This window comes from Nerophis lumbriciformis, linkage group LG12 (genome assembly GCF_033978685.3).
Source record: "Nerophis lumbriciformis linkage group LG12, RoL_Nlum_v2.1, whole genome shotgun sequence".
NCBI lineage: Eukaryota > Metazoa > Chordata > Actinopteri > Syngnathiformes > Syngnathidae > Nerophis > Nerophis lumbriciformis.
The window spans coordinates 30,373,077-30,385,380 of record NC_084559.2 but is presented as its reverse complement, the minus strand read 5'-3'; the positions used below and the strand labels follow the sequence as shown (position 1 = coordinate 30,385,380).

Sequence of the window (12,304 nt, the reverse complement as noted above, 5' to 3'; positions counted from 1 at the left end):
ACAAAGTGGAAAAGTGTTCTGTGGTCTGACGAGTCCACATTTCAAATTGTTTTTGGAAACTGTGGACGTCGTGTCCTCCGGACCAAAGAGGAAAAGAACCATCCGGATTGTTATAGGCGCAAAGTTGAAAAGCCAGCATGTGTGATGGTATGGGGGTGTATTAGTGCCCAAGACATGGGTAACTTACGCATCTGTGAAGGCGCCATTAATGCTAAAAGGTACATACAGGTTTTGGAGCAACATATGTTGCCATCCAAGCAACATTACCATGGACGCCCCTGCTTATTTCAGCAACACAATGCCAAGCCACGTGTTACATCAACGTGGCTTCATAGTAAAAGAGTGCGGGTACTAGACTGGCCTGCCTGTAGTCCAGACCTGTCTCCCATTGAAAATGTGTGGCGCATTATGAAGCCTAAAATACCACAACGGAGACCCCCGGACTGTTGAACAACTTAAGCTGTACATCAAGCAGGAATGGGAAAGAATTCCACCTGAGAAGCTTAAAAAATATGTCTCCTCAGTTCCCAAACGTTTACTGAGTGTTGTTAAAAGGAACGGCCATGTAACACAGTGGTGAACATGCCCTTTCCCAACTACTTTGGCACGTGTTGCAGCCATGAAATTCTAAGTTAATTATTATTTGCAAAAAAAAAAAAAAGTTTATGAGTTTGAACATCAAATATGTTGTCTTTGTAGTGCATTCAATTGAATATGGGTTGAAAAGGATTTGGAAATCATTGTATTCCGTTTATATTTACATCTAACACAATTTCCCAACTCATATGGAAACGGGGTCTGTATTTCTCCTCTTTTGTTGAGAAGAGTTGTTGTACATTATTGGGTAACAGGTTGTAGTTTGCTTTGTACACAATTTTAGCTGTTTGCAAATGCACCAAATCATTGAATTGTTTCTACTCAGCCGAAGTCCTTAAACAAGTATGCAGTTTCATGTTGTTGCTGACAAACTTTATTTCAATACGCAAAGCTACCAGAAGTGGACGGACTCTTTTAAACATTTTTACAGAGGAATTTAAAGTACCGTATTTTTCGGACTATAAGTCGCAGTTTTTTTCATAGTTTGGCCGGGCTCCAGTGCGATTTATATATGTTTTTTTCCTTCTTTATTATGCATTTTCGGCAGGTGCGACTTATACTCCGGTGCGACTTATACTCCAAAAAATACGGTATACAGCCCAACTTAGAAGCAGCGAGACAAGATGCTCACTGGAAATCTGACCTCTAATTTGAAGATACATGTGAAATGAAGGATGAGTAGAATGAATCACATGAAATATTCACTATTTACTTTGTTACATGCTGTAAAAGTAGTCAGCGACACGCCATTTGTGTAGTTATTCCTCTCAACCCGAGTGAACCGAATGTCAAATAGGATGCATTTATAAACTGGACCACTCATCCATATGTCATCAGCCTGATTTGTATAAACTACCCTGAACTGTGAAATGCGGTGGAAACACAAACCACACCCTTCTACAGGTACCAAAGAGGAACTAAAGGTCCAGGAACATTAAGTTCCTTAGCTTTTAGTGGAAAAGGGCCTATAGATGTCTTCTGAAACACCCCCTTATCAAAAATACAAATTGTGTTGACTACACGTAAAGATGACAACAATCACACACATTATGAGAACAGAAAGTAAACTGACAAATGTTTAGAGTTGCTAACTTACGCCCCAAAATATACGTAATTTGATATTACAAAGGTAATAAAGATTCATATTGTTTGTAAAAATGTCGGCAAATTACGCCTGTATACCAAAGAGTTGTTACAACATACGAGTCCTGGACTGCGGTGTGCATATGTATGATCACTTATAATATATGTTTAAGCATTTATTGGACAGTGGTCACTACAGTAGACTGCTATTCAAAACCTGATTCCTCTTATAGGGATGGGTACATTTCACAGTTGAACCCATGACAATTTCAGGTACCTAGGAATCGATACCGGCATCAAGTGTACCAAATTGATGTACTTATGCGTGTGTACATAAATGTTTGACAAAAAGAAAAATACATTTACAAATTAGCTGGTTATGATAACGATGCTGTCCAATTGTTAATCTTGATTTCGTACAGTCTCATTTGCAAGTATTATGTAGTGGACTTTGAATGCAGTTATTATTGTATTACAAGACATTAGATGGTAATATTATAGTGACTACTGTGTGATGCCTAGCCAGGAAGTAGTCTTTGCCATTAGGTTGACAGTGGCAATCTAGTTTTTTGTTGAGCGCTACAATGTGTTTCTACTGTAAGCACTGAATTTACTACAAAGCAACTGTTTGATTGGAACGTGCATCTTAGTTGTATTGGCCCTGCGATGAGGTGGCGACTTGTCCAGGGTGTACCCCGCCTTCCGCCCGATTGTAGCTGAGATAGGCTCCAGTGCCCCCGCGACCCCAAAGGGAATAAGCGGTAGAAAATGGATGGATGGATGGATCTTAGTTGTAGTTTTCATCAACAAATTTGGAGGTGTTGAAATCGCAATGTAAAATTGCTAATGCTAATCAGTAGCATGTACATGGCAAAGCCAAAGTAAATTAGCATCAAACTAGCGCATTTTGGAAAAGGGAAGATTTATGTTCGAGTGTCTTCTATCAGACACACTTGCTTTGTTAGCATGGGAAATTTCAACATTACCTTCAGGCAGTTTGGCTGAGTATGCTCTGAGTGATTGTTTCCTCCGCAAGTGTTTGAGCCGGTGCATAGTCTGCAACCAGACGTGACGCCACAGGCAACAAAGGTATCGCAATATGGCACCACTTGATTTTACGTTGATACCCGGTAGTACCTGTGGAATTTCGGTCGGTACCTATTAAAGTATTAGATTTGGTACCCATCCTGTTCTTATATATGCATTAGTCTAAATGTCCAAGTTACGATTTAAAGAAATTAAGATGCATTATGTGTCCACTAAATTGGACATCCTGTATCGCTGGAAATATTTTGACTGCCATGAAAATACCTAATATGAAATACCTTTTGGCTGCAAATCATTTACTTGATGTTATTAGAATGCAACGCTATTTTTGGTCCGATCATGAAGTCAGAATATATATGCAATATATTTAACATCATTGGAATACAGTCTAACCTGTCTACAGCAACCACTTAAAGCAAACAGCAAAAATGGCCTCAATAGACAGGTGGTCACTATACGCAGGTTGCCATGACGAACTCACATGTTTGAATATTTTGAGAGAAAGCACACAACTATTCATATAGTAGCAAGGTTGTCCTAAGAAAAATTAAACAAATAACAACAACTGACCTTGACATTTCACTGAGCATGCACAGCCACAATGTTGATGCTCTCGGTGGAATTTAGGCGCAAGACTTAATCTATCAACATTATGCTTCAAATTTTGATTTTGGTGGCCGCTTTGCAAAGTAAAAACACTATTCCGGGATGCAAAATAGAAATATAGACTATGTTTATAATAATAATTATATAACAATTTACTTTTCCCTGTAGGGGAAATTCTTAGACAGGTGACTGCTAACTCTATGCCATATGTTAAAATATGCATTATTAAAAATGTATTTAAAACATATTGTATAGTGTTCACAAAATGTTATGTATGTAGGTAATATTTTTTTCATGCCCAGAGAGTAATAAACACACCTGGATTTTTTTTTCAAGTAGCTTTGATAACTAACTCTAACTTTGCTCTAACTCTACGGTTTATTTAGATCAGTGGTTCTTAACCTTGTTGGAGGCACCGAACCCCACCAGTTTCATATGCGCATTCACCGAACCCTTCTTTAGTGAAAAATAAAATGTTTTTTTTTTTCAAATTCAAGACAAAGTTATATGTTTTTGGTAACACTTTAGTATGGGGAACATATTCTAAGGAACAAATACTTAATTTAGAGTTATTTGGTTAGGGTTAGGGCCAGGGTTAGAGGGTTAGGGTTATAATGAGGCCATGCCGTTACTTTGTAACGCCGTTAGTTTCGGCGGTAACTAGTAATCTAACGCGTTATTTTTTATATTCAGTAACTCAGTTACCGTTACTACATGATGCGTTACTGCGTTATTTTACGTTATTTTCTATGTAGTATTGGCTAGAAACAGAAGATCTGAGTGTGTTTAATTGCAGCGCTGCGGTGGAAAAGAAAAGGTGTGCTTTCTGTGGGTGGGGGCGGGGGGACTCCCATACCGTAGTTGAGGGGCGCAGGGGAGACGTTCCTCCAGGTCCTATGTACATCGGGGCTAACAACCTTCACTTTACCCGGAAGTGGGTCTTTACAGCTGAGGGTGAATGACGAGGCCGGCGGTTTGTTGCAACTTTGTGACTTTATTAGACGCAGCCATCCACCAAGCTAGAGCACCAGCAGCACTCACTGTCGCCGTTCCCTCACCTCTCTCGCCCACTCACTCACTGACGTCACTCACCTCACATGCTGTCATATCTTAAAGGGCCACACACACACACGCTACTCTCATAACAACTAACAAGACATCATGGCGAAGCCAGAAGTCGAGTTTTTTAACATGGAGACATTCTCAATACTTTTCTTTTGTCGAGCACAAAGAAAATAACATTTTAGTTAAATGTAAGTTGTGTCTTGGATCAAAGATCCTATCTACTTAAAGTTAAAGTTAAAGTGCCATTATGTTGCAGCTATTTAAAATAGTTTTGTCAATTTGTTCTGGCCTGAAATAAATTGGCCCTTTGAAACATATCTTTGTCTTTGTGTGTTGTATGTAGACCACATTGCTTTCTGAGTTCAGTGATGCAAATGCATGTCAAGTTGATCAACACATTGTATTATTCTCCAGTGCAATAACAGTACTGAAATGAAGGCTAAAAGGGCATTAGTGGGAGCCTTAAAAAAAGGGGAAAAAAAGAGGTAACTTAATAGTTACTTTTCACAGTAACGCATTACTTTTTGGTGTAAGTAACTGAGTTAGTAACAGAGTTACTTTTGAAATAAAGTAACTAGTAACTAACTAGTTACTGGTTTTCAGTAACTAACCCAACACTGTTAATAAGTACTTGATAATGACTAGTTAAGAGCCAATATGTTACTAATTTGCATGTTAATAAGCAACTAATTAATGGTGAATATGTTCCCCATACTAAAGTGTTACCATGTTTTTTTACTGGTGCACAAAATGAACCGTGCATGAACATCACCTTGTTCAAAGAACAAAACCAACACAGTGCATAAACACACAACAAATTACACACCTGCAAATCAGTCTGACTTCTGCTGTTGCCGTATCCGTAACACCGATAGGGATATGTTTTTATTTACACGATGAGTCGGGTGTGTCTTGACCTCCGCCGAACCGCTGAGCCCGACTCACCGAACCCCTAGGGTTCGATTGAACCCAGGTTAAGAACCACTGATTTAGATCAACGATGATGATACAGATAAGGTTAAATAATAAGAGTACATATAGGCATAACATATTTAAAAAGTGAATATTATACTGATATTAATCCAAACTCCTTTGCTGATTGGAAATAGAAAAACGCTGTAGAGAGTTGCAGTCGTGTTGTAATATTCTGTCCTTCCAAAGAGATCACGCCTAACACAAGTTGTCAATGATGAATGATGACATAACAATGCACGACATAACGCCATGTGAAAGTTTTCACTTATAATGTTCCCATAATACTGATATCAGCGAATGAGTGTTATTGCAGGTTACAGACATGCCGGTGAGAAGGCAGAGTTACTATCACACGATGAAGAGAGCTTGAGATGAAAACACATTTCTTACACCAACCTACCAATGGCACACATGGAGATAAAAAGACATTCATACCTAATGTTAGCTGTGCAAGTCCTACAGAAAGTAAAAAAAATAAATAATGAATCACGGCATGGCCATTTCATTACAGCATATAATGAGCCATGTTGTTATTATTCAAGTGATTTGGTAACATTACGGCGTTGTACCTTCATCCTCGGACACATCCAGTATCTCATCTACTGTTTCCGGGAAACTCATGCGGTGTTTCTCTGTAGTGGTCTGCAAGGGGAAAATGTGGAAATTAAGTATCGGTAATTAATTATTTTTGTATGATTTGAATACCAATGTTGCTAAGGATTTCCAAACTTCTCACCATGGAAACCGTCTCTTCAGTCACGAGCTTCAGAACGTCGATCACAGAGATGTAGCCAAGCCTCTTGGCAATGGCGAGCGCTGACGTGCCGTTCTAATGGAAAGAGATGCACGATGATTAGACTCTAAACCAGGGGTCTCCAAAGTGCGGGCCGCAAATGACCCCAGGGCTAATTTTTTAACTGCCCGTGGCACATTTTAAAAATACTACAAAAAAAAAAAAAAACATAAACAAGTGGAATAAAAAAACAAACAGGTGAAATGTACCGGTAATGAGAAAAAGTTGCAACGTTGACTCTAATAACACAAAACTGTCATGCTGACTGTTTTTTTGTCATTGCTCAAAAAAATTCTAATGAATCAAAACCAATGTTATGAATTATTGACCTATGGAAGACTCCAATTACTTTACAACAAATATTCCACTTTCAAATATTTTTTGGGGAAAATATTGGATAGTTTGTGTGTTTGCCATAAAAAACAATGTATTCTTTCACAAAAATAACAGAAAATAAATACACAAAAAAAGCAAAAAACTAAACAAATTATAATCGACGGATAGATCTGAAGTTGATCTAGAGATTTAAAAAAAAAAAAAAAAAAGCATCACTTATTTTCAATACTTATGAGTGTGGCCCTTTTGTATCCCCAATAATTTTAATGTGATTTTTTTTTAAAATTGCCATTGCTCAAAAAAAGAATAATACATTAAAATCAATGTTGTTATGAATTATTGACCTATTTTTAAAGCTCCAATTACTTTACATCAAATATTTTACTTTGAAATATACTGCGGTTTTTTGGGTTTTTTTTTTGACAAAAAGGGCATAAAACACAAAAAAAATGTGTTTATTGCTTTATACTGACAGATAAAGCTGAAGTTAATCTCCAGATTAACGTTGAATAATAATAATTATTAGAGATGTCCGATAATATCAGCCTGCCGATATTATCGGCCGATAAATGCGATAAAATGTAATATCGGAAATGATCGGTATCGTTTTTTTTGTTATCGGTATCGGGTTTTTTTCAAATTTATTTTGTATTAAATCAACATAAAAAACACAAGATACACTTACAATTAGTGCACCAACCCAAAAAACCTCCCTCCCCCATTTACACTCATTCACACAAAAGGGTTGTTTCTTTCTGTTATTAATATTCTGGTTCTTACATTATATATCAATATATATCAATACAGTCTGCAAGGGATACAGTCCGTAAGCACACATGATTGTGCGTGCTGCTGGTCCACTAATAGTACTAACCTTTAACAGTTAATTTTACTCATTTTCATTAATTACTAGTTTCTATGTAACTGTTTTTATATTGTTTTACATTATTTTTTCCATCCATCCATTTTCTACCGCTTATTCCCTTCGGGGTCGCGGGGGGCACTGGAGCCTATCTCAGCTACAATCGGGCGGAAGGCGGGGTACACCCTGGACAAGTCGCCACCTTTTTATTCAAGAAAATGTTTTTAATTTATTTATCTTAGTTTATTAATTTTTTTAAAAAGTACCTTATCTTCACCATACTTGGTTGTCCAAATTAGGCATAATAATGTGTTAATTCCACGACTGCATGTATCGGTTGATATCGGTATCTGTAATTAAACAGTTGGACAATATCGGAATATCGGATATCGGCAAAAAGCCATTATCGGACATCCCTAATAATTATAATAATATATGACTTAGTTTTAACATTTTTATGACTGAGAGCCCTGAGAGGAGCCCCAAAGGTAAAATAAAATCTAAAGTATTGGTTTTGAAAATTACAAATATCAAAATGGCCCTTGCGTGCTTTGATTTTTCAGTATGCGGCTCTCAGTGGAAAATGTGTGGACACCCCTGCTCTAAACATTATATGAAGGAGTACATATGGAGAAAGTGTGGTCATGCTTACTGTGGTGGTCTCGTTAGGCTGAGCTCCGTGCTTCAGTAGCAGAGTGACAATGTCTGTGTGTCCCTGCTGGGCGGCCTGGTGCAGTGGAGTGTAACCAAGCTGGACAAGATAAGAGACGGACAAACGTTATTTCTTACTTCCTTAGTGCACACATGACAACGGAAACACATCTCATTAACAATATTAATCCTGTTCCATGAATGTATTTAAGCAAATCACCTTCACAAGCCACATGGCACTGAAAGTTGATTGAAATGAATGGATGCAATTGATTTATTTAAAATGACATACTGTATATACATTTATTCCCTCTGATCAGTCAACAATGCATCATAATTGGTGCTGCTCTGTGACTGTAAAACTGCAGCTTCACAACCAGAGCGAGGCGCTCACCCGTGTTTTACTGTTGACATTGGCTTGTTGCTGCAGCAGGAACTTCACCATTTTGATGTTGCCATAGTGACACCCTACATGAAGAGGGGTGTAGCCCATCTGAGATGACACATAAAGAAAGATTATTTTCACCACAAACCCTTTCAAAACGACTAATATTGCATCACAGTATATAGACTTTTAATTGATAACAAACTAACTGTGCATATTTGCTATAATACAGCGGTACCTCAGCTTGAGAGTGCCCCAACTTAGGAGTGTTTTGAGATAAGAGCTTTCTCTTTGCTGATTGTAGAGCTTTAAGTTGCAAGCAAAAATTTGAGTTACAAGCATCCCCGCTATTAGTTGGCATAGCAAATGTCACAATGAACAATAACATCTGGTCTTACTCGGTCTGGTCTTACTCGCTAGCAGTAGCTTATAGTACTATATATACCAAAGTAGAATGAGTCTAAAGCTATCCATCCATCCATTTTCTACCAGTTGTTCCTCCCTGAGGATGTACAATAATAATATCTAAAGGCGGACATGTATCCATGAAAATATGGATAAGCTGCTGATAGTATGTTTGATGGAGAAGCAGCTGTAGAAGTCCACACTCCAAAGTAAATGCTCTACATTATTTATTTTAATTTAATTGTAGTAAAGTATATGGTGTTGTTTTTATACAATATTTATCATCTAAAAGTTTGTTACATGTTAAAATGGTGCTGTTTTGGTGAGAGCAAGCACCAATCAAACTGACTTCAGTTCATTTCAATGGAAAATGTGGATTTGTAAGTGTCTTGGTCAAAGCTCCATCACTGTACCAATTAAGCTCGTAAGTTGAGGTACTACTGTACGCTATAAAAAACAATATTTTCTTGTTGTATTTCAGATATACTTTAATAATCCCCAAGGGGAAATTTGAGATGTTACTATTCATCACATAGGTGGCACAAATCTTTATGACGTTGTGAATCGTAAAAACTAAATCTTGTGTTGTCTAAATGTAGTTTTAAACAATGCTTGTTTATTCTATGTCACAGGTGTCAAGCTCAAGGCCCGGGGGCCAGATTTGGGGGGGCCACGTCATTTTCTGTGGCCCGCAAAAACCTGGAAATGATGTGTCAATAAAGTATATTTTTTCTTTGTAAATGTATTTGCTTTTTCCCATTTTAAACAGAAACAATACATGTAATACATGCAGTTGCATATCTGTTGATATTGTTGATATTATATAACTTTATATATATTATATAACTTTGATACAATGTTATTTTTTATAATTAACTTTGGAACTGCCTTTTATCCAACTGATTGCTCTCAAGATAATTTCTTTAACTGATCTTTTTTTTTAATATATATATATATATATATATATATATATATATATATATATATATATATATATATATATATATATATATAGGCTCCAGCGCCCCCCGCGACCCCGAAGGGAATAAGCGGTAGAAAATGGATGGATGGAGGGATATATATATATATATATGTATATATATATATATATATATATATATATATATATATATTTGACCTTTGTTTTAAATTATATATTTTAGTCTGTCTAATGCATGCACTATTTGGCTTACTATTTTGTGTTTTACAGCCCTTTATTTTTTAACTGTGGTTGTTTTAAAAGGGATTTATAAATAAAGTTGATATGGTATGGTACAAATGCAAAAAACATTAACATACTTGCCAAACAAATCTTTCGTTAAATTACAAATAAACACTTAAGTGTCCATCAAATTGTAAATAGACAATAGATTTCAAGGTAAAAAAAAACCGTCAGGTCAGTTGCCAGATGTTTACTGGAAAAAAACCCTGTCATACTGTTTTTTTCCATTTACAGTAGTGCACCGTAACAGCAGCAACCTTAGATTTTGCAATTAAAAAGGACTGGCAGAATTTTATGGTAAAAAATTAGTGTTAACATTTTTCCATTTACAGTATATTATAATATTCTGTAAAAACACTGTAAATTGTTCAGTAAAATTCTGGCAACAGAGCTGCTAGTTTATTTTTTTTACCGCAAAGTCCACAGTGTATGTAATAGAGATGCGCGGTTTGCAGACACAACCGCGGAGTCCGCGGATTATCCGCGGATCGGGCGGTTGAAATAAAAAAAAATTAGATTTTATCCGCGGGTCGGGTCGGGCGGTTGAAATAAAAAAAAATTTGATTTGAAATAGATTCAGGCGGGTGGCAGTTAAACCAATTCGGAAATATATATACATAGTTAAATGTTGTTACCCACATACGAAAAACGAGCAGGCACCTGCAGCATATGCCACAACAGAAGAAGAAAAAAAAAAGAGATGGACACTTTTACAGAGCGGAGAAGGGACGCCTCGCCGGGGTCCGGGACAGAGGCCCCTTCCCCCGAGAGGGCCCCACCGGGAGCCGTAGCTGAGGTGATCCGCGAGAAGGGCCCGACACACGTCCAGGGTCACCACCGCACCGACACCCCGCCTCGTCCGCCTTCGCCGCGGCCGGCGTCACGCGCAGCAGGTAAGCAGCTTACCTGCCCGCCACCCCCGTGGCCGGGGGCTCGTAACAGGGGTCACTCCGCGCGCTCCGCCCGCGCAGCTTACCTGCCCGCCACCCCTGTTGCCGGGGGCGCGTAACAGGGGTCACTCCGCGCGCAGTGCGCTTACGAAAGGGGTGGGGCTCACCCTGGTTGATATAGACAGCAGGACGGTGGCCATGGAAGTCGGAACCCGCTAAGGAGTGTGTAACAACCCACCTGCCGAATCAACTAGCCCTGAAAATGGATGGCGCTGGAGCGTCGGGCCCATACCCGGCCGTCGCCGGCAGCGAGAGCCGCGAGGGCTATGCCGCGACGAGTAGGATGGCCGCCGCGGTGCGCGCTGAAGCCTCGGGCGCGAGCCCGGGTGGAGCCGCCGCGGGTGCGAGGGACATCGCACCTCCACGCGCTTGGAGGTGCGCTCAGCGCGGCTCCCATATGATTGCGCACTGGTGTGCGTCTGGGCCGTGACAGCGTGGCACGCATTGAATGTCTGTGCTGCATTGGATCAGTCTCCTTTCTTTAACAGGCAAAAGCTTTATAACCTCACTAATGCCTTGCATCATCCATATTAGATATATAACAACGGGCGGGTGCGGGCGGGTGCGGTGTTGATTAAATGTTAGATCGGGTGGATGGCGGATGGTTGACGACTTTCTGATGCGGTTGCGGATGAAATAATTGCCTATCCGCGCATCTCTAGTATGTAATAATAATAATGAAATGCATAGGCAATTGCGTAATAAAATAATAAAGCAAATCCTCAAACATTTATATTTATATATTATTCACTGCTAGAAGTGGCTCTCTGATGGCGGCCATAAATGCGATGTTTCCCTCGAAAATGAGTTTGACACCCCTGTTCTAAGCCAATAAAACACTGTACAAGGAATCAGGTTTTAGAGGTTTGAAAGAGGCTTTTGATTGAAATCACAATATTTTTTATTTTTTTATTTTTTTATAAATCTGACCCGTGTAGCAGCGTAGACTGAAGCTCCTTGCTTGACCAAGATGTCAGCAATGCCAACATGTCCCTCCTGTGCCACAAGGTGGAGCGGAGTCAGTCCACTCTAGAAAGAGAAAACCAAAACATCAATTATGCCCTTTTACTCCCACACTCACACAGATATGTCGCGTTTAAAATGGTCCTCTTACCTTGTTGCCAAGGTTGACGTTAGCCTGCTTGGAAATAAGCAGAGAGACCATATCGGGCCTTCCTTCCTGCGAGGCCAGGTGGAGAGGTGTGACTCCCTGTAGAGACTCAGCATTGGCTGAAGCTCCATATTGCAACAGGCTGTTCGCCACCTCCATCTGATTCTGCTTGGATGCAATATGGAGGGCGGTGTAGCCGTTCTAAAAGACAAAAAG

General features: G+C 39.0%; 2 protein-coding genes across 7 annotated transcripts in view; one reads left to right on the top strand and one right to left on the bottom strand.

Annotated features, from left to right (window-relative positions):
- The window catches only part of ank1a (ankyrin 1, erythrocytic a), a 255,027-nt gene that overhangs the window by 74,269 nt on the left and 168,454 nt on the right, over positions 1-12,304 (bottom strand). For 5 of the 6 annotated variants that reach the window (XM_061986311.1, XM_061986310.1, XM_061986312.1 and 2 more), the window contains 7 exons: positions 12,092-12,289; positions 11,908-12,006; positions 8,410-8,508; positions 8,017-8,115; positions 6,110-6,202; positions 5,943-6,015; positions 5,809-5,829 (listed from right to left, as the gene is read on the bottom strand). In XM_061986311.1, the coding sequence (XP_061842295.1) occupies positions 5,809-5,829; positions 5,943-6,015; positions 6,110-6,202; positions 8,017-8,115; positions 8,410-8,508; positions 11,908-12,006; positions 12,092-12,289 (682 nt within the window). The remainder of the gene's footprint in view (positions 1-5,808; positions 5,830-5,942; positions 6,016-6,109; positions 6,203-8,016; positions 8,116-8,409; positions 8,509-11,907; positions 12,007-12,091; positions 12,290-12,304) is intronic. The other variant, XM_061986317.2, reaches the window with a different exon arrangement.
- dguok (deoxyguanosine kinase) overlaps positions 1-12,304 on the top strand; it is a 251,905-nt gene that overhangs the window by 123,395 nt on the left and 116,206 nt on the right. The window lies entirely within an intron of this gene.